We start from the raw sequence: 22234 nt of genomic DNA, 5'->3' as shown, positions 1-22234 counted from the left end.
GAAACCCCGTCTCTACAAAAATACAAAAATTAGCCAGGCATGATGGCAGGTGTCTGTAATCCCAGCTACTGGGGAGGCTGACGCAGGAGAATTGCTTGAATTCAGGAGGCGGAGGTTGCAGTGAGCCAAGATCACGCCATTGCACTCCTGCCTGGGCAATAGAGCGAGTCTCAAAAACAAAAACAAAAACAAAAACAAATTGACACATAGTGTCACTTGGTAAATGACAGTTATTGAGATGAATACAGTCAGTTCTCTGTATCTTTGGGGTCCACACCTGTGAATTCAACCAACTTTTTCTTTTCACTCCCTAAACACTACAGTATAACAACCATTTACATTGTATTAGCTATTTTAAGTGCTGTAGACATGATCTGCAATATAGGGGAGGATGTGTGATGGTTGTATGCAAATACTACACTGTTTCATATAATGGACATCTGGGCGGGGACTGGGGTTTCCTGAAACCAACTGTGCGTTACATCTTCAGAAGCTTTTTCAGTTCCTTTCAAGCCTGTTGCTTGGGTTGTGCAGTCTGCACACCAAGACAAGGGCATTCCTCTGCAGAAGTAAAGGGTGCCATGTATCTTTCTCAAGTCTTTGAAAATGATTATTTTCTGTGCTTTTTTTTTGCAGAGCTGGTGGAGTTGAGATCTATAATGGGGATCGTAAAATAAAGGTTTCCAACACCCTGGAAAGCCGGCTGGATCTCATAGCCCAGCAGGTGAGTGTGGGAGTACTTCTTGGTAGTTGGTCTGCTGTTACTTTGAAGCGGGACAGAGAACACGTGTCCATTCACTGATATTTGGGATTTGTTGCTGTCTTTCCACATTTTTGGACATTTTCTCAAAAAGAATGAGAATTGGGCACGTAGTAGCATTTTTGCTGAGGTGGTAACATTTACATGAGGGTGAATTTGGAGTCAGAACAAGGGTTTTGTTGACCTAGGATTCGAATATGTCCATTTTACTACATGTAAAGTGCTGACAAGTTCTTTCTCTAACAGGAATGATGGGAACTAAAGCAAATACTTGTGTTTTTTTGTTTTGTTTTGCTTTTTTGAGATGGAGTTTCACTCTTTTGCCCAGGCTGGAGTGCAATCTCTGCTCACTGCAACCTCCACCTCCCAGGTTCAAGCGATTCTCCTGCTTCAGCCTCCCGAGTAGCTGGGATTACAGGCACACACCACCACACCTGGCTAATTTTGTGTTTTTAGTAGAGATGGGGTTTCACCATGTTGGCCAGGCTGTTCTCAAATTCCTGACCTCAGGTGATCCACCCCCCTTGGCCTCCCAAAGTGCTGGGATTACAGGTGTGAGCCACCGTGCTCAGACACAAATACTTATTTAAAGGAATTATCATAAAGCTGCTGGCTTTTCAGATGTTTCCAGATTTGTACACATGAACTCTAGGAAACAAGCCAGGAAAATTCCATTTGTTCTAAAATGCTGGGCATCTTCTAGACTTCTAGTGGTAGTCTGTTGCTGTGGCTGCTAACCTAGTTATTCCCTGACCTAGATATGCGGTTTACTGTTTATGCAGATACTTGTCTTATAACTAAAGCACTTTCACCTTGATTTTTTCATATTCTGGTAACTTAAACCTCAGAACATTGTTTCCTAGTAGCCACTGTCCCATCCAGTGTCATAGCCACTACTCACTTAGGGATATTTAAACCGAAAAATTCAGTTTCTCCACACACAATAAACACCTGTAGCTAGGGCTGCCCTTTTGGACAGCCGAGCCTTGGAAGTCCAGGGTTAAGTTCTCCTAAGGATTCATCGGTGGCTGTAGCAAGTGCTTCCAGCCTAAGCTGGCATTGGAAGTGTTCTTTGCGGCTGCTGTGGCCATAGTAGGCACTCAGTAAATGTTTACTGAAGAAAGAGTGTAGGTGACCTAGCATATTATGGTGAGATGATGATGATGAGTTAAGTCTGAGATAGTAGTGACTTTAGGTTTTTGTTTTTTTTTTTTTTTTTAAATGTGTCCCTTTTGTAAGCAGTCTGAACCCCGGATTTGGGGTGAGTTAAGTTTCTCACCAAGGAATGTGTTACTGTGCTTCAGGGAAGGAAAGGGTGGCTTTGATGTGCGTGGCTTTGTGAGTCCTTCCCAGCCATGTAGAGGTTCATGGCTTTCCACCTGTGGTTAAGATGTGCAGCACTGGCTGGGCTTGGTGGCTCATGCCTGTAATCCCAGCACTTTGGGAGGCCGAGGCAGGTGGATCACGAGGTCAGGAGATCGAGACCATCCTGGCTAACATGGTGAAACCCCATCTCTACTAAAAATACAAAAAAATTAGCCAGGCGTGGTGGCAAGCGCCTGTAGTCCCAGCTACTCGGGAGGCTGAGGCAGGAGAATGGCGTGAGCTTGCAGTGAGCAGAGAAGCGCCACTGCACTCCAGCCTGGGTGACAGAGCGAGACTCTGTCTCAAAAAAAAAAAAACAGACGTGCAGCGCTCTATAACTTCTTCAGCTGACATTGCGTATTTATTATACTTTCTCTCCACAGATGATGCCAGAAGTCCGGGGAGCCTTGTTTGGTGCAAATGCCAACAGGAAGTTTTTGGACTAAGCCTTCAGGAGGTGGAGCTCGTCCTCAGCTCTCCTGCTGTGATGTGGAAGCTTCTGATATTTGAAGAAACACGAATGTCTCTGTAGCTTCCTCTTCACTGCCCCAGTATTGCTCTGTATTTATCAGCGATGCCCCTCTGTCACTCATGCCTTGCCTAATTGTTAACAATGGTGGAAAGCTTCATGTAATATGATCAGGACCCCCCTCCAGTTCATCTGAAAGTGACAGTGTCCAGCTGGTTCTGCAGCACTAGGGGAGGGGGCAGATGGTGGTTGCATGGGCTTCCTGGGTCTCCACTCTCCGTCTGGCCTAAAGGTGATGTGTTTGGTGTTTAGCCCTGCAGTCCCCACTCTTGAGGCTTAAGGCGCATGTAGCACACCACTCCTTCCAGCAGTAGTTGCTTTACTGTTACCTGTTTAGGCCTAGAAGTTTTTCCCTCATCTGTAAATGTGATTTAAAATCTAAGCCATGAATATGCTTTATTTATTAAAAGAGTTATGCGGATTTAATGTGATTTCTAGCGTAAGGCACTACAAATTTAGGTTTTGACAGAGTCAAATTCTTACTGAGGCACCTAGAAGAGAAGTATTTTCCCAATCCCCGTGGCACTTGATGGTGACAGCTGTCAGCACCTGGACCCGTTAACCCTCTGGAGGTCCCCTGGGCTGTTGCTGGTTGTCCAGCCCATCACCGGAAGCATTCTTTCCACCCTTGCGATCTTCCACACACCCCACATGGCTCTTCAGTGTGACCTGGCCTCTAGAAGGGCTGCACAACTGTATTGAGGAAATAGTTTTATTATGTTGCCCGAGTGAGAAAAACCAAGTTGTTTGTTTTTTCTTTTTCTTTTTTTTTGAGACGGAGTCTCGCTCTGTCGCCCAGGCTGGGGTGCAGTGGTGTCATCTCGGCTCACTGCAAGCTCCGCCTCCCGGGTTCATGCCATTCTCCTGCCTCAGCCTCCCGAGTAGCTGGGACTACAGGCACCCGCCACAACGCCCAGCTAATTTTTTGTATTTTTAGTTGAGACGGGGTTTCACCGTGTTAGCCAGGATGGTCTCGATCTCCTGACCTCGTGATCCGCCCGCCTTGGCCTCCCAAAGTGCTGGGATTACAGGCGTGAATCACGGCGCCAGACCCAAAAAACCGTTATTTTGGAGCAGGTCACTGTGCTGTAACCAGATCCTTTCACAGAGGCCCTGTTCTTCCTTCCCTGTCCCATGTTTTATTTTTCCATAGGTGATGACTAAGAGCTGCCCAGGGCCTTGCAGCTAGTACATGGTGGAGCTGGGACTTGAACTGAGGTCTGTCTCCAGGGCCCATACTCAAATGCAGTTCTCATTAACAGAGAGTGGGGCCCCCAAGGCTGACCATGTTAGCACCATCCTCTTCCTCGTTAGCCCAGGTTTCACAGTAGGTGGGACTGTTGTAAACACCAGCTTCTGCAGCAGGTGCTGATTTTCTTAGGAGTTGGCCCCGCTGCTGTGACATTATCTCTCCTGTAGCAGCCTTTGCGGGAGGAATTGAGGTGTGTGAGGAGGGCTCTCACAGCAAACTCAGCTCCTCAAGACGATTCACTTATGAAGGGATAGAATCAAGGCTTAAAACCCAGTGTCACTAACAAGCAGATATTTCCCTATGGCTGTGTTCCTCCACCCCCATAAGTAACAGTTTGAAGAGTGACGGGGGTCTGCTTCTGTGTCCTTTTTAATGTTTGGTTTTGAAATGGACGTAGAAAAGTAGGTGGTGATGCCATTCACTGCGTCCTGTCGTACCCACTGATGAACAGATGTGATTTTAACCGTTCACCTTTATTTCAAAGTGTTCCTCGGTTACAGGGAGGGGTGTGCAAGAGCCTGGGCTCTGGGGGAGGGGCTGGGCTGCCCATTCAGAGCCGGCCTCAGGCCCCTCAGCCATCCAGGGATTCGAAAGGGTGCTTGGTCTCAAACTAGGTGCTGACTCTGAGGGCTTTCACGGTCCCTTGAACTCCTGATCTTCGTTTTCCTCAAAATCAGTGCTAGGACTCATAAGTTATAGAGTCCAAGATTAACAATGCTAAATCCTTAAGCTGACTGAAGAATGCCGAGTTTGACTGTGAAATAGAAATGTTAAAATGTAGAAACAACCCTTCTATTGTGACTACCTGTTAAGGTCCTGCAATTAATACAACGAAAGTACCATTTTTGTTGGAAAGTAGGTGGTTAGGGGCTTCCGAAAGCCCCTGGTAGCTGTGCCCACAAAGGAAAACGAGCGTAGACACAAAGGGGAAGAAGGCTGTGCTCAACTTGTTAGAATATAGGGCTGTTTCTCCCGAGATTGAGGTAGCACTACAACGCGGAGGACCAGGCAGGCCAGAGGGGCCCCGCCTGCCCTTGCCCCCTCTAGGCTAAGTCAGATGGGCTAGAGAGAGGGCGGCGAGCACAAGGACCTGACCTCCAGCTCTGTCTACTCAAAACACTTTAAGATGCGCTCTCCAATCCCAATAAAATAGACCCCTTGAGCAATCCCAAAGAGAGGTGCTATGACCAGTGCCCGGCAGCCAGCGCCTTTCATGAAGGCAGATGGTCCCTCCTGAATCCAGAGTTTCCTGGGGAGAAAGAAGAGCCAGTGAGCTGATGGGCAGGGGCATTCTGCAAGCAGCCCTCAGTGGCAGCCTCTCCATTTGTGCACCTCTCATTTGAGAATAGTGCCTTCTACAACAAGAGCAAGAGGCCAACAGTGTGGGAGCTGTGCCTCGCCCGCTAGGTGCATGCAGGTTGGTTACTTATGCAGTTGGGTCAAGGCCTTGCAAATAGGCTTGATGTGGCTAGAATCTTTGGTGAGAGATGCTGTAGGGATGCCAGGAAGAAGAAAAAGTCTCCCAGTACATTGTTTTCTTTGAGAGGTGAGGGAAAGACAGACTTCAAAGAAACCCAGAGCCCAGCACTAAAGTTGGTCTCTAAATCTGGTGTAGGCAGACACCCACTCAGAGGAACCTGTCCCAGCCACCATTTGAGGGGACACTGGCTCTCACCTGGCACAGTCGGTGATCCCACTGTACATGTCCTCACCCAGGCCTTTCTTGAGGGTTTGGATTCGAGTTTTCAGAACTAAATCAAGTAAAAGTTAAAGTAAGTAGTGAACAGCTTACTTTCAGTGTCCTCCCCTCAGCACTAAGGGGCTGGGTCCTCCTTTAGAGCCACCACATATAAAACTGACTCATAGGCTGGGCACGGTGGCTCATGCCTGTAATCCCAGCACTTTGGGAGGCTGAGGTGGGCAGATCACAAGGTCAGGAGTTTGAGACCAGCCTGGCCAACATAGTGAAACCCCATCTCTACTAAAAATACAAAAATGAGTCGGGCATGGCGCGTGCCTGTAGTCCCAGCTACTCATGAGGCTGGGGCAGGAGAATCGCTTGAACCAGGGAGGTGAAGGTTGTGGTGAGCTGAGACTGTACCACTGCACTCCAGCCTGGGCAACAGAGCAAGACTCCGTCTCAAAAACAAACAAAAAAAACAGTCATGAGGCCAGTTCTGCCATTGTGTGATCTGTAAGCGGAGGTCTTCCTCTTTGGGCCTCAGCTATAAAATAAATGAGTCATGTTACTGTGGCTTTGTTTGGCTTTGTTGAGACAGGGTCTCGCTCTGTTGCCCAGGCTGGAGTGCAGTGGCACAGTCACAGCTCACTGCAGCCTCAACCATCTAGGCTCAAGTGATCTTGCCACCCCTGCCTCCCAAGTAGCTGGGACTACAGGCATGCACCATCACACCCAGCTAATGTTTTGACTTTTTTTTAGGGACAGGGTCTCACTTTGTTGCCCAGGCTGGTCTCAAACTCCTGGGCTCCTGTCTCGGCCTCCCAAAGTTTTGGGATTACAGGTGTGAGCCACCGCACCTGGCCAGGTTACTGTTGGTATAGGAAGTCTACCCACAAGTTTAGGGAGCTACAGGCAGCCCTAACATGGGAGGGAAGCATTGTCTTCTCACGCTGGGTTTAGCTCCCGCCATTAGCCCCAAATTTTATGTATGTATTTACTTTTTGAGATGGAGTCTTGTGCTGTCGCCCAGGCTGGAGTGCAGTGGTGTGGTCTTGGCTCACTGCAACCTCCACCTCCTGGGTTCAAATGATTCTCCTACCTCAGCCTCCCAAGTAGCTGGGACTACAGGCACCCGCCACCACACTGAGCTAATTTTTTTTTTGCATTTTTAGTAGAGATGGGGTTTCACCATGTTGGCCTCAAACTCCTGACCTCAGGTGATCCAAAAGTGCTGGGCTCCCAAAGTGCTGGGATTACAAGCGTGAGCCACCACACCCGGCCAGCCCCAAATTTTAACACATCAGCAATAATTTATAGCTAGGGCTCACAACTCTTCTGAGGGGATAAAAAGCTAAAGGAATCAGCATCTTGAAGGTGAGGGGATGTGTCAGGGATGAGAAACAGAAGGAAGGTCTCTTGGACCCCACTTTCTCCGTGAGGGCCTCTAGTGAGCCTCTGCCAGCAGCCAGATTGCAACCCAGTATGGCTTCCAGGGTCGGGCTGTTTCATCTATGAGTGCAAAATTACTGTTTATCCCATAGAAAGGACACGTCTCCCACCTCCTTACCATCTAGAGGCGTCACTGCGACCGCAGCTACGGAACCTGCCACACAGCCTGACACGAAGGAATGTGCAAAGGACGCCTTACCAGCGAGCTCGTTGAACCCCAGGTTGTTAAGGTTGGCAAACAGTGGGAAGTAGATGATGGAGAAGGGAATATCTCTGCAGAAGAGGAAGGAGAAACACTGAGCTCCGAGCTGCCCTGGGGCTGCCACCCAAGGTGAGACAATGAGCTTTGCTGTGAGCTATGGGGCTTACAGTGAGAGGAGCCACTGGGACTCAGCCCTTTTTCGGTGCCCCGTGAGCGTGGGTGAGGGACAGCAGGGGACAAAAGAGCTGTTGCCGTCTGTCCCGCCCTCCCAGCTCCTTCCTCTGCCCTGCAGCACCTGCAGCCTCTTGACTGCCAGAGGCAAGTCCGAGGCGGAAAATGCGTTCCGTACAGGGGCAGGCAGGCCAAGGGAAGATGAGGGGCATGGCCACTCATTACTATGAAGTCTGCGGTCCTCTGTAGACAGGGCTTTCTTAGGTGCCTTTGGGCCACAAAACACCCAGCCTTCCTGTGGGCCTGGTCATCACTATGCAGCCTAAAACTTTAGTCTTCTAGGTACCCATTCTGTGCCACCCTGGCCAGTTCTGGACAAAACAGGAAGCATGGAAATCATTTGCTCACCTGGGTTTGGATATTCTGGAAAGGACACAGAGGCAGATAGGGACAACCAGCTCTCTGGCCCTCGTGCCCTCCCCCGTGCACTTGTCCTAGGGAACCGGAAGAAAGGCTCACCTGAGGAGAGTGGCACCCAGGCCCTTGTAGAGCCCAGCCAGGCCCTGAGTGCGGAGCAGCTCCCAGGCAATGAGGGTGGCAGAGGGTCGCCTGTGGGTGGAAGCTGAACCAGTTGTGTAGGACCTGGAGGTGGAGGGTGCTGAGGCCGAGCCCTGATGATGGATGGCTGGAAGGGAAAGGACAGACTCCATCACTACCTGGTCCCCAACAGATGCTACAAAACACTCCTGAGTGTGGCTCTCAATCCCTGCCCCGGGACAGTTCAGAGGCCAGGCTGACACCTCAGCTGGCATCCAGAAGAATGTCCTAATTTTAGAATGTTAATTTTTGGCTCTGAGGACATCTTCCTAAGGTCTACAGTATCTCAGGAGCTATCCCAATGCTGAGAACACTTCCCAAGAGCACGGCCACAGCCTGGCCCACTTGCTTCTCCGCCATGTTCCTTAGGGCTCCATTCCTTACCCTCCCATTAAAACTGGTTTTGATCTGGCTTCCATTTCTAAACCATTTCTCAGCCTATGTAGATCATTTTTATTTTTATTTTATTTTTTTTTGCAGTGGTGCGATCTCGGCTCACTGCAACCTCCGCCTCCTGGGTTCAAGCGATTCTCCTGCCTCAGCCTCCCTAGTAGCTGGGGTTACAGGCACGTGCACTACACCTGGCTGATTTTTGTATTTTTAGTGGAGATGGTGTTTCACCATGTTAGTCAGGCTGGTCTCAAACTCCTGACCTCAAGTGATCCACCTGCCTCGGCCTCCCAAAATGCTGGGATTACAGGTGTGAGCCACCGCACCCGGCCTAGGTGATTTCTAGACACAAAAATAATTTGTTGCTTTCCACCATTAGGCAGAACATACGTGAAATTCCCGTGTCCTAAAATGCTAATAGGATGGAATGTTCTCCCTCAGGCTCCCAGGGCACCTCCTGCTGCTCGTCCTCCAAGATAAGATGAGCAGGTCCTTCCCACCCTTCCCTATGTGGTAAAATTTGATTCTTTAAATCATTCAGAGCCCATCATTTGATAAGTTCAATATTACTCATTAGAATGGAATTATACCACATTTAAAATGTTGTGAGGTGGCCGGGCACGGTGGCTCACACCTGTAATCCCAGTACTTTGGGAGGCCGAGGCGGGCGTATCACCTGAGATCAGGAGTTCAAGACCAGCCTGACCAACATGGAGAAACCTTGTCTCTACTAAAAATACAAAAAAAAAATTAGCCGGATGTGGTAGTGCATGCTTGTAATCCCAGCTACTCAGTAGGCTGAGGCAGGAGAATCACTTGAACCTGGGAGGCAGAGATTGCGGTGAGCCAAGATAGCACCACTGGACTCCAGCCTGGGCAACAGAGTGAAACTCTGCCTCAAAAAAAAAAAAAAAATAATAATAATAAATAAATAAATAATAAAATAAAATGTTGTGAGGCCCATTAATAACCATGGGATTTATGACACTGAAATTCTGTGAGTATTTCTTTTGCTAAATCTCAGTGTCTGAGAAGCTTTGCTTAGATTATAAGTCCTTGCCAAAAGGAAGCTATTCCCAATGTCATGTCCCAGATTTGTTTGGTATCCCGCAGGAAAATATTTCATACTAGGAATCTAGTTATCCATACATTTTCTTTTTTTTTTGAGACGGAGTCTCGCTCTGTCGCCCAGGCTGGAGTGCAGTGGTGCGATCTCTGCTCGCTGCAACCTCTGCCTCCTGGGTTCAAGTGATTCTCCTGCCTCAGCCTCCCGAGTAGCTGAGATTACAGGCATGTATCACCACGCCCGGCTAATTTTGTATTTTTAGTAGAGACGGGGTTTCACCATGTTGGCCAGGCTGGTGTCAAACTCCTGACCTCAGGTGATCCACTCGCCTTGGCCTCCCAAAGTGCTGGGACTACAGGCATGAGCCACTGCGCCCAGCTGCTTTTTTTTACTGGAGACAAGTTCTTGCTATGTTGCCCAGGCTGGGCTCAAACTCTGGATCCTCCTGCCTCAGCCTCCTGAGTAGCTGAGATTACAGGAGTGTACCACGCTGAGCCAACACCACTCCATCATTCTGAGAGGACCAGGATTTAGGAAAGGGCCAAATTTCTCTTCCAGGAATGGGAATGATTCTCTTTTCCCTTTTTATGCCTTTCTACCAAAAGCCAGCTTCTATAGCATAAAATACTGACTGGAGGTTTCAGTGAGCCAGTCACTGGCATTTCTTTTTTTTTTTTTTTGAGACGAAGTCTCGCTTTTGTCCTCCAGGCTGGAGTGCAAATGGCGTGATCTCGGCTCACTGCAACCTCTGCCTCCTGGGTTCAAGCGATTCTCCTGCCTCAGCCTCCCGAGTAGCTGGAATTATAGGCACACACCACCACGCCTGGCTAATTTTTGTATTTTTAGTAGAGATGGGGTTTCACCATGTTGGCCAGGCTGGTCTTGAACCCCTGACCTCAGGTGATCCGCCTGCCTTGGCCTCCCAAAGTGCTGGGATTACAGGCGTGAGCCACCACGCCGGGCGGCATTTCTTTCTTTTTTTTTTTTTGAGACAGAGCCTTGCTCTGTCTCCTAGGCTGGAGTGCAGTGGCGCAAGCTCCGCTCACTGCAAGCTCTGCCTCCCAGGTTCACACCATTCTCCTGCCTCAGCCTCCCGAGTAGCTGAGACTACAGGTGCCCACCACCACGCCCAGCTAATTTTTTGTATTTTTAGTAAAGATGGGGTTTCAACGTGTTAGCCAGGACGGTCTCAATCTTCTGACCTCGTGATCCGCCCGCCTCGGCCTCCCAAAGTGCTGGGATTACAGGTGTGAGCCACCACACCCGACCAGCATTTCTTAAAGTCTTTAGGAAATCAAGTCTAATTGTGAAGAAAATATAGCAGAAGCCTTAAGTATTTTCTGACCCTCTGAGTCAACATTCTCGTTTCTGCTATTTGTTCTAGAGCTGGCAGCATTGATGAAATGGGTAACCATAAATGAAGACTTTTTTTTTTTTTTTTTTTTTTGAGACAGAGTCTCGCTCTGTCGCCCAGGCTGGAGTGCAGTGGTGCAATTACAGCTCACAGCAACCTCTGCCTCCCAGGCTCAAGCGATTCTCCTGCCTCAGCCTCCCGAGTAGCTGGGATTACAGGCATGAACCACCATGCCCGGCTAATTTTTGTATCTTTAGTAGAGATGGGGTTTTACCATGTTGGGCAGGCTGGTCTCGAACTCTTGACCTCAAGTGATCCACCTGCCTCGGCCTCCTAAAGTGCTGGGATTACAGGCATGAGCCACTGTGCCTGGCCAAAGACTTCTACCTGCTTGGAAAGTTGACTGGTCACACAGCCTAGCAAATGAGGGTGGGATGTGGGATGTGCCTGGTTCCAATCTCAGCCCTTTACTGTTCCCATAGGAGGTGGGGACAGGCCTCACCCAGGCGTCCAGCATCCTGCAGCTGAATCTTGAGCATTTCCATGGGACAGGTCACCACCACCTGACACATCCCAGCCCCACAACCGGCGAGCATCTCCATCTTCAGGTTCCGCTGCATCCTACGGGAACAGGCGTCAGGCTCCTTCAGCCGCAGGCCACAGGCCCGCCCTGGTGCAGCTGCCCTCTTGTGAGAGGGGGACTTTCCCTGGATGGCACCCGTGGCTGCCACTCACCCAGCTGGTCAAGTCATCAGCTAGCCCTTAGCTGTGGTCTCTGTACCGACAGGGGACTAAGTTTAAAACAAAGCCTGCTAGGGAGGTAGCACCGCATGGAAGCTGAAAACAGTGACAGAGAAAACTACCCAGGCCAGGCGTTGTCCTTGATCCCTTCAGGAACATCACTGGGCAATGTGAGGCACAGAGAGAGCTAGAAAGTGTTTGGGGGCTGGTTTGTTTTTCCTGAGACGAGGTCTGGTTCTGTCACCCATGCTGAAGTGCAGTGGAGCCAACATGGCTCACTGCAACCTCGACCTCCTGGGCTCAAGCGATCCTCCTTCCTCAGCCTCCTAAATTGCTGGGATTACAGGCATGAGCCACTGCACCCAGCTTGGTGGCTGATTTTTAAAAATTTATTGGCTAGTTGATGGATTTATCTGTATATGCTGTATGTTCTCTATATTATCTGTCACACTTCCAAAGTATACCAGCTCATTCTCTCCCTTCACTCTCCAGCAGCCCAAACACACACCAGCCCTCAGCCATGTGTGCACATATTTACATGCATGCAGGCAGGTATACTGAGGCACATTTGAAATCTTCTTCCTGCCATCTTTCCCAAAAAACACACAGTGAAGGATCCAACCCCACCCCACCTGGCCATACCCATCTTCCATGAGCAGCTGCCGGAAAAAGTCGTTGGCCGCCAGCTTGATGGCCTTCTCTGGAGTGACCAGAGTGAGGTTCACTGCAGCCCCTGGAAGTGAAGGACAAGATGGGGAGTCAAGACCATCCCAGAAATAACAGTTCCCCGGGTCTGCCTTTGAGCCCTAGCCAGGCCAGTCTCTGAGTGAAGGGCATCTTGGGGGCCAGGTGGGGCTCCTGGGCCTATTTCAGTGAAATAACTTTCCATTTTCCATTCCCACTTTCCCACTCCCTACCACATTCTCCTTTTTTTTTTTTTTTGAGACAGTCTCGCTCTGTCGCCCAGGCTGGAGTGCAGTGGCGCGATCTCGGCTCACCGAAAGCTTCGCCTCCCGGGTTCACGCCATTCTCCTGCCTCAGCCTCCCAAGTAGCTGGGACTACAGGCGCTCGACACCACGCCCGGCTAATTTTTTTTGTATTTTTTAGTAGAGACGGGGTTTCACCGTGTTAGCCAGGATGGTCTCGATCTCCTGACCTCGTATCCGCCCGCTTCGGCCTCCCAAAGTGCTGGGATTACAGGCGTGAGCCACCGCGCCCGGCCCCACATTCTCCCCTTTTTACGTATTTTTTTCTTATGGACTCCTCAGTTTGGTTATCAGAAAGCCATTTTATTTTTGTTGCTGCTGGTGGGGTCGCTGATGTTAAAGAGCAGTTCCAGTGACAGGCGCCAGGCGCAGGGACTGGGGTTCCGCTCCTCTGTGCCGCACAAGCCAGTCCCATTGGCTGCTAGCTCGGGGCGGTCTAGGGTTTGTGTTTTGCCTCTCGGCGGCACAAGCATACGAGCTCCTGCTCAACTCCAGCTTTGGATCCACTGTCCAAGGTACCTCCTGGCTGGGGACCCCGCAGGCACCGCAGCAGCTCTGGACCGTGACGGGGAGGAGCCACCCAGAACTCCTTGCCAGGAGCTCAGGCCCCTTCGCTCAGTCCCTTTCAGCCTCTCTCTCTTCGCTTCTAGCCAGGCAGAGAGAGGCAGGCAGGTAGGGTGGGCTCGCCTGCTCTTACTGAGGCAGTGGCGGGGTTGTGCTCTGTGGGTCTCCGGAAGCCTTACCAGGACCCAGAGCTGCCTCTGTCTCCACCCAAGAGCACAGAGGCTCATCAAGAAGGACCCCCTGGCAGCCCTGGACCCATCCCCGCAGCAACGGAAGGAACACCAGTTCCCCATGTCCCACACGCTCACACCTGCTGCCCAGCCTCCCAGGGGGCCTGAGAAGCCCACCTCGGTACATGCCGAAGAAGCCCTCCGCCCGAGCCGTCTTCATCAGGCAGTCGATCCTGGAAGCAGAGGCCAGAGTAGGAGTAAGTGTGCAGCGGGCCTCTCAGCCGCCTCCATGCCCTGCTCCCGCGGGCACATCCCAGCTGACCAGATCCCCAGCCCCCACGCTCACGCGCGCTGCCTGGAGACTGGAGGGAAGGGGGCCCCATCCCTCCCCCGGGCGCCTCTGCCCTCCACGCTCGCCTGCCAGCACCTACATTCCTTTGTACATGGCTTTCCCATGCTGGTTCTGCAGGCGAGTCTTGGCCAAGTCGATGGGGAACACGCAGGTCACCCCCACGAGCCCTGCTACACCTCCATTGATGAGTTTGGCTGTGATGCTAGGACAGGGGGAGGAGAGAGGCAGAGGGAGGGGCAGGTTAGGGAGCGGATGCAGCCAGGAATGGGCAGGGGCACAGACAGTGGGGAACCCCAGCCCCACAGGTGTCCAGAGACACTCTTCAGCCTCCCTGGCCCAGGTCTGGTCCAGACAGGACAGCCGCACTCACCAGGGCTGAGGCATCTTGCTGCAACCCAGGAAGTCCCTGGAGCTGGGACCTGCAGGGGCTTCTGGGAGGAGCCCAGCTCTGCCCCCATGGGCCGCCACCAGGGCACCTCTCTGCCCCGAGCTTCCCCGGCCCGCCCTCTGGCTCCTCCGCAGGCCTGGAGCCACGTGTGCAGTTCTCACACAAACAGACTGAAGGTCAGGCAGAACTGAGTTTGCATCCTGACTGTGACCTCTCCTCTCTGGGCCTGCATTCCGGTGGAACTCACTCCAGGGTTGCTGAGGACTATGGAAACCGTGCCTGGGGGGAATGCCAGCTATCGTTCATAATAAGAGAACAGGCACTTCCCACAGTGAGGGCTTCAAGTGGGTCAGCCCTTGAGGTGACCTAGTTCCAGCCAAAAGTAAAGCCACAGTTTAGAAAACATGGCCCCCCACCCTGCTGGGTATAGGAGCTTTGGAAGACGGGAAATAGAAAACAAAGCTTTCTCAGACTCCTTGGAACCCACTGAACTTTTCTTATCTTTCAGGCAGGAGACAGAAAGTGAACAAAATACTTGGAGATGGATTTACCTGGAAGTGGTAAGAGTAGATGATAGTGGGCCTTTCACAAAGGAAGAAATTTGGGACGATAAAGAGAACTGTGAACTTAATTTTGTAGTTAGAGAAGATGAACCCAAACAATTAAACTATGTTGAACAATAATATATATGTGCACAGATGCTTGTGTGTACGTATTTGCCGCAGTAGATGTAGTGTATGTTATATGGGGGACAGGGGTCTTGCTCTTCCCTAGGACTCAGCTTGTTCTTCAGAAACCTGGATGTGCTGTCACCACAGCAACTCTCCGCCAGGCCCAGGGCCCAGGGCCTCAGGCTGCCCCAGCCGAGCTCACCTCAGATCCTGGTGGGTCATTCTGCAGGGGCTGGGGATCCCAGGACACAAGGCTGCTGGCTCCTTGGGGTAGCCGCTGTCGGGGCTGTCTGAGGGAAGAAGTGGAAGCTTCCTTGGCTCTGGCCCCGTAGCAGTGTGGACAGAGCACGTGTTTTGAGTGCAGCCTGGCCCGAGCCACCTTCCCGGCAAGTGACGACCTCCCTGGGCTGCAGCTTCCTCCCCTGCAAAGTAGTCAGAGAAACACTCACCTCACAGATGGGCGAGGACGCATGTCACTAGTGGATTCATGCGGCCTGCTTACTCCACTTTTTTCCCTTCCTAAACCTTTTGGACTTTGGGATTCAAATCAGAATCCTCGAACTTTTGGACTCTGGGGATCAAATAAGAAGGAAGGGGAATGAGAGAGAAGGGTACAGCCTGCTGAGGCTGGAGGAAAGGATGTCTGGGGCATTGTGGACAGAGGCATGGGAGTGGCGCCGGAGGAAACAGAAGGGATGGGAGAGGATTTTAAGAGGAGTTGCTATGAACTAGGAATCCCTCTCATTGTGTCCAAGAACTACAACAAAATAAGTTGGCTGCGCGTGGTGGCTCATGCCTGTAATCCTTGGGAGGCCGAGGCGGGCAGATTGCCTGAGATCAGGAGTTCAAGACCAGCGTGGGCAACGTGGTGAAACCCCATCTCTACTAAAAATGCAAAAATTAGCTGGGTGTGGTGGTGGGCTAGTAATCCCAGCTACTTGGGAGGCTGAGGTAGGAGACTGCTTGAACCCAGGAGACAGAGGTTGTGGTGGGGCCGAGATCACGCCATTGCACTCCAGCCTGGGAGACAGATCAAGACTGTCTCAAAAACAAACAAACAAACAAATAAACAAACAAAAAACCCACTTAAGATGCTCCACAGTTACTTTTTGGCTATTAAACTGTGTTTTCTGAAATTTATGTGATCTTTTTGAGAAACCAAACTACATTATATTCCTAATTGACAAGTGGAAGCTACAACAATTATGACAGCTTCTGAGGAGGGGGCCTGCTATTTTTTTGAGATGGAGTTTCGCTCTAGTTGCCCAGGCTGGAGTGCAATGGTGCGATCTCAGCTCACTGCAACCTCTGCCTCCCGGGTTCATGCCAGTCTCCTGCCTTAGCCTCTGGAGTAGCTAGGATTACAGGCATGCACCACCATACCGGGCGAATTTTTGTATTTTTATTTTTGTATTTTTTCCGACCTCAGGTGATCCACTCGCCTTGGCCTCCCAAAGTGTTGGGATTACAGGCGTGAGCCACCATGCCTGGCCAGAGGGCTGCTTTAACCCCAGAGGGGCGGTGTCAGGAGCAGCTCTCCCGATGCTCTCCGCTTGGGCGAAGGCTGGCCCAGACCCTGAGGAACCTCTTCTCTCCGGTGCCCTGAAGCTGCTTTAGGGTCCCCAGCTCTCCTGCACTCCTCACTGCTCTCCAGGCTGCCAGCAATTCTTTGCTGTCTCCAGCTATTTTGTTTTGGGTAAGAAAAGAAAGGAGGGGTGGGGGAGACATTAGTCTTTCTCTTGGTGTTACAGTAATCCATTCAGGAAGACACTTACTGAGTGCTGGGCACTGCTCCAGGTCTGGTGACATAGTAGTGAACAAAAGACCCATTCTAGTTCTCAAGGACTTAAGTTTGGCCGGGAGCAGTGGCTCACGCCTGTGATTCCAGCACTTTGGGAGGCTGAGGCGGGTGGATCGCCTGAGCCCAGGAGTTCAAGACCAGCCTGGGCAACACAGTGAAACCCCGTCTTTACAAAAATACAAAAAATTAGCTGGCCATGGTGGCCCAGCTACTCAGGAGGCTGAGATGGGAGGATTGTTTGAGGCCAGGAGGTGGAGATTGCAGTGAGTCGAGATCACACCACAAGTCGGGCGCGGTGGCTCACACCTGTAATCCCAGCACTTTGGGAGGCCGAGGCAGGTGGATCACGAGGTCAGGAGATCGAGACCATCCTGGCTAACACGGTGAAAACCCGTCTCTATTAAAAATACAAAAAATTCGCCGGGCGAGGTGGCGGGCGCCTGTAGTCCCAGCTACTCAGGAGGCTGAGGCAGGAGAATGGCATGAACCCCGGGGGGCGGAGCCTGCAGTGAGCCGAGATCGCGCCACTGCATTCCAGCCTGGGCGACAGCGAGACTCCATCTCAAAAAAAAAAAAAAAAAAAGATCACACCACTACACTCCAGCCTGGGCAACAGAGTGAAACCCTATGCCCCCTTAAAAGAAAAAAAAAAAAAAAAAGCAGGGCGCAGTGGCTCATGCCTGTAATCCCAACACTTTGGAAGGCCGAGGACAGCAGATCACCTGAGATCAGGAGTTCAAGACCAGCCTGGGCAACATGGTGAAATCTTGTCTCTACTAAAAATACAAAAATTAGCTGGGCATGGTGACATGCACCTGTAATCTCAGCTACTCAGGAGGCTGAGGCAGGAGAATCGCTTGAATCTGGGAGGCGGAGGTTGCAGTGAGCCAAGATCACACTATTGCACTCCTGCCTGGGTGACAGAGGGAGACTCCGTATCAAAAAAAAAAAAAAAAGAGAGAAGTTGGAGAGTTTTGTGCAGAGGAATGACATGCTCTTGCTAGGTGCATTTTGGATGCTGTTTTGAGACAGCAGAGGGGCAAAGAGAGAAGCAGAAAGAACAATGAAGGTACTGTAGTAATCTAGGCAGGGGGTGAAGGCCGCTTGTCCCCGCGAGTGTGTCGAGGAGTGGTTAAGGTTAAACTGTGGATATATGCTGAAGGCAGGCAAACAGGATTTCCCCAAGGACCAGATGCAAGAGAGAGAAGAAGCAGTTAGGGGACAGCGCAATTTCTGGTCTGAGAAACTGGAAGAATGGGCTTGTCATGTGGTGTTTGGACCCATAACATGCACAACTTGGATCTGTTGGCAGAGGAGAGGTAGCTGGTCTGTGGAGAAACGTACAGAAAAGCAAAGCAGCACATCTGGACAAGACACAAAAGATGGGGACATTCTGGAGTGGTTTAAATCCCCACTTCCAGTTCATTCCCAGTGGCAGCTGCATTCCTGTCCTTGGTTTCTATGACACTCAGCTGTCACAAACTGACCTTATGCCTAACTCGATAGGACTGGGGATTAGTTCCTGATACTTTTTTTTTTTTTTTTTCTGAGACAAGTTCTTGCTCTATCTCCCAGGTTAGTGTGCAGTGGCACAATTGCAGCTCTCTGCAGCCTTGAACTCCTGGGCTCAAGGGATCCTCCAGCCTCAGCCTCCCAAGGAGCAGGGACTGCAGGTGTGCACCATCATGCTCAGATAATTGTTTATTTTTTGTAGAGATGGGGTCTCACTATGTTATCCAGGCTGGTCTTGAATTCCTGGGTTCAAATGATCCTCTAGTCGTAACCTCCCAAAATGCTGGGATTACAGGTGTGAGCCACCACACCCAGCTGGTTTCTGATACTTCGAATCAAATGTCTTATCCCCCAAATTAGCCCTGGGAGTGAGAATTTGGAAATTACATGCCCCAGGGTGTGAAGACAGCTGAGAGGAAGTAGGGCGCAGGCCGTGAAGCCCCGGGCAGAGTTGGCAGCTGGCAGCTCTTGGGCAGCTCCATCTGTCATCTCTCGAGGCTCACCCCAAGTGCTTTAAAAGCTGGAGGTCTAGGGGGCTCAGCGGCAGAATGTCTGGAGTTACAGTGCACAGGCTGCTCTGAGGCATCTGGTAAGAGATTATGAGAGAAAGACATGCTCCAACTCCAAATGGCTGCCTTAAAAATGGATAGGACACGGCCGGGCGCGGTGGCTCACGCCTGTAATCCCAGCACTTTGGGAGGCCGAGGTGGGCAGATCACGAGGTCAGGAGATCGAGACCATCCTGGCTAACACGGTGAAACCCCGTCTCTACTAAAAATACAAAAAAATTAGCCGGGTGTGGTGGCAGGCGCCTGTAGTCCCAGCTACTAGGGAGGCTGAGGCAGGAGAATGGCGTGAACCTGGGAGGCAGAACTTGCAGTGAGCTGAGATCGCACCACTGCACTCCAGCCTGGGCGACACAGTGAGACTCTGTCCCCCCCACAAAAAAAATTTAGCTGGGTGTGGTGATGGGCGCCTATAATCCCAGCTACCCGGGAGGCTGAGGTAGGAGAATCGCTTGAACCCAGGAGGTGGAGGTTGCAGTGAGCCAAGATCATGCCACTGCACTCCAGCCTGGGCTACTGGAATAGGGGTGTTTAACAGATGCCAGAGAAATTAGGGACACCCTAATCCCAGGGCCCCTCCATAGCATAGCTAGCAGATGTGATAGTGTTTCCACCCATGGGGCGCATTTGGCTGGAGTGTGAGCCTCCCTACCCCGAGGCTGTACCAAGCTGCTGCAATTCCAGCCCCGGAAGTTCCCTTTAGCAAGCCTATGCTAATCAAAGCCTATGACTTGACAAGATTCCTGGCAGCAGTAAATGCATTAGTAACAGGCAACAAAGGCGAAACCATTAGCCAGGCAAGGTATGAAAGGAGTCATAGCACCATGAAAACCCCAAACCTGGCACCAGGGCCGATAACTGCTCCCCAAGGCAACCCACAAGCCTAAGCGTTAGTCACTCTACAGATATTTGTTGAGTGACTACTGTATGCCATTTGCAGCTCTAAGCAGCAGGGACACAGCTGGGGAACAAAGCAAGGCCTTGCCCTCCACAGACTTGAAATCCTACTGGTTCCGGCACTGATGGGAATAGACTTCTTTTTTTTTTTTTTTTGAGACGGAGTCTCACTCTGTCGCCCAGGCTGGAGTGCAGTGGTGCGATCTTGGCTCACTGTGTAACCTCCGCCTCCGCCTCCTGGGTTCAAGCGATTCTCCTGCCTCAGCCTCCTGAGTAGCTGGGACTACAGGCTCACACTGCCACGAATGGCTAATTTTTGTATTTTTAGTAGAGACAGGGTTTCACCACATTGGCCAAGATGGTCTCCATCTCCTGACCTCCTGATCTGCCCGCCTCAGCCTCCCAAAGTACTGGGATTACAGGCTTGAGCCACCATGCCCAGCCTCCTCTACCTTCTTTTCTGAAGGAATTTAGAGTGTATGGGGAGTATTGGGGTAGAAAAAATCATCTAAGTGCTGGGATGCACAACAATGAGAAAACACATCTGGAACTCTTTGGAACCAAAGTGGGAAAGGACTAGAAAAACAGCCACCTGGAAGACAGAGGCTCCCTGTCACTGCCTCGGGATGCAGCATCTGGCCATGACATTGTGTCACTGTGCATTGGGAAGACAAGTGCACTCACAATTTACATGCGATAACTGAATCATATTGAGAAGAAGAAATTTGATATATGGGAAATAGCATGTTTGCATGTTCTTAGTGTCAAAAGGTGGAATGCAGTGGGTGAGCATACCCCATTCTAGGAGTTGCCCTTTCCCCCTTGCTATTCCAGGTTAGTTGCACTGGGAACTGCCACGTCCCTGGAACTCCATCCCCTGGCTACTGTTCACTGTGTAAGGATGGAGACCTGACTTAAGCTGAATTATTCAACCCCTTCCACAGGAATTTTTAAAGTGTATGCAGCCTCTTTCAGGGATATTTTATCTGTAACAGATAAAACTTGGGGCCTATCAGCAAACTTGTCATGATTTAGGAAACAGAGATGAATAAAGCAGACCCGCAGAGATGATGGGAGGCGGGAGAGACTTCTGCCTTATTACTGCACAGTGATCCACTTTATTCCTGACCTTGACCACAAAAAGGGTCTTCCACTATGCTTCTAATGAGGTGACTTATTGTCTTAAGATAGTCGATTTTTGTAACTCGGTAACCAAAGAGTCCTTAACTAATAAATACATTTTTTAAAACCCTCACATTCCATTTAATGGCAACTGAGTGGCTTAGACAGTGCATGCTGAAAGGCTCAGAGGTGTGCAGAGTCACTAAGGGCTGGCTTGGAGAAGTGGGCCTTAAAGAATAAGAGAGCACGGGGCACAGTGGCTCACGCCTGTAATCCCAGCACTGTGGGAGGCCGAGGCAGGTGGATCACCTGAGGTCAGGAGTTTGAAACCAGCCTGGCCAACATGGTGAAACCCCATCTCTACTAAAAATATAACAATTAGCTGGGCGTGGTGACGCATGTCTGTAATCCCAGGTACTCAGAAGGCTGAGGCAGGAGAATCGCTTGAACCTGGGAGGCGGAGGTTGCCGTGAGTTGAGATCACGCCATTGCACTCCAGCCTGGGCAACAGAGCGAGACTCCATCTCAAAATATATACATATAAATAAATAATAATAATAATAATAATAAGGGAGCATTGGCCAGGCATGGTGGCTCACGCCTGTGATACCAGCACTCTGGTAGGCCGAGGGTGGGTGGATCACGGGGTCAGGAGTTCGAGACCAGCCTGGCCAACATAGTGAAACTCCGTCTCTGCTAAAAACACAAAAATCTGTCAGGCGTGGTGGCACGTGCCTGTAATCCCAACTACTCCGGAGGCTGAGGCAGGAGAATCGCTTGAACCCGGGAGGTGATGATTGCAGTGAGCCGAAACGACGCCATTGCACTCTAGCCTGGGCAACAGAGCAAGACTCCATCTCAAAAAAAAAAAAAAAAAAAAAAAAAGAATAAGGAAGCATTTAAAAGTAGAAGGTGGGGCGTGCAGAGCCTGGATGTGGGCTTGGTGTGAGCAGAGGGTTCAGGGAACAGAGCTGTGGGAAGGAGGCTGCAAAGGCAGGTTAGGCCACACGTGGGGAGCCTGGGTGGCTAGAGACAGTATGTGCCCTCCTAAAAGGGAATTTTTTTGTTTTCTTTTTGATTGGCATTTTCACGACATGAAAAGTGAATTTTTAAATGTGATCTTGTAGGCAGTAACAAAACACTGAATACTTTTTTTTAGGGTATAAGATCTGGCTCTGTCGCCCAGGGTGGAGTGCATTGGCACAATCTCAGCTCACTGCAACCTCTGCTTCCCAGGCTCAAGCGATCCTCCCACCTCAGCCTCCCAAGTAGTTGGGACCATAGGTGTATGACACCAAGTCAGGCTATTTTTAAAAAAATTTTTTTTGTAGAGATGGGGTTTTGTCATGTTACCCAGACTGGTCTTGAACTCCTGAGCTCAGGTGATCCACACACCTCCACCTCCTGAAGCGTTGGGATTACAGGCGTGAGCCACTGCCCGGCCACACTGAATGCTTTTAAGGGGGGAAAATACCGCATTGAATGTGGTATGAGGACAATTATTCTGGAAGAATCGGTTGAGGGCAGTCAGTGAGAGGCCAATTAGGAGACCCTTCAGAGTAAAACAATGAAGTGGAGAGGGAGGGATTAGGGAGGAGGGGTAGAGAACAAGGGTTACTGGGAGAGAACTTTGTAGAGAGCCTTGGT

General features: G+C 50.6%; 2 protein-coding genes across 5 annotated transcripts in view; one reads left to right on the top strand and one right to left on the bottom strand.

The window, feature by feature from the left end:
- The window catches only part of ATP6V1E1 (ATPase H+ transporting V1 subunit E1), a 37114-nt gene extending 32740 nt beyond the window's left edge, over positions 1-4374 (top strand). For both annotated transcript variants that reach the window (XM_058431404.1, XM_032140048.2), the window contains 2 exons: positions 637-724; positions 2509-4374. In XM_058431404.1, coding sequence (XP_058287387.1) covers positions 637-724; positions 2509-2571 — 151 coding nt within the window. In that variant the 3' untranslated portion in view covers positions 2572-4374. The remainder of the gene's footprint in view (positions 1-636; positions 725-2508) is intronic.
- Positions 4375-4476: 102 nt separating this feature from the next.
- Positions 4477-22234, bottom strand: part of SLC25A18 (solute carrier family 25 member 18) — a 26359-nt gene continuing 8601 nt past the window's right edge. For 2 of the 3 annotated variants that reach the window (XM_032140043.2, XM_032140045.2), the window contains exons 3-11: positions 14892-15111; positions 13710-13832; positions 13456-13511; positions 12200-12290; positions 11319-11437; positions 7929-8094; positions 7155-7309; positions 5582-5657; positions 4477-5155 (exon numbers count right to left, since the gene is read on the bottom strand). In XM_032140043.2, the coding sequence (XP_031995934.1) occupies positions 5014-5155; positions 5582-5657; positions 7155-7309; positions 7929-8094; positions 11319-11437; positions 12200-12290; positions 13456-13511; positions 13710-13832; positions 14892-15111 (1148 nt within the window). In that variant the 3' untranslated portion in view covers positions 4477-5013. The remainder of the gene's footprint in view (positions 5156-5581; positions 5658-7154; positions 7310-7928; positions 8095-11318; positions 11438-12199; positions 12291-13455; positions 13512-13709; positions 13833-14891; positions 15112-22234) is intronic. The other variant, XM_032140044.2, reaches the window with a different exon arrangement.

This window comes from Hylobates moloch, unplaced genomic scaffold (assembly GCF_009828535.3).
Source record: "Hylobates moloch isolate HMO894 unplaced genomic scaffold, HMol_V3 SCAFFOLD_19, whole genome shotgun sequence".
In the NCBI taxonomy this organism is placed as follows: Eukaryota; Metazoa; Chordata; class Mammalia; order Primates; family Hylobatidae; genus Hylobates; species Hylobates moloch.
The sequence above is the reverse complement of the archived record's forward strand: the minus strand, read 5'-3'. Positions and strand labels throughout refer to the sequence as shown.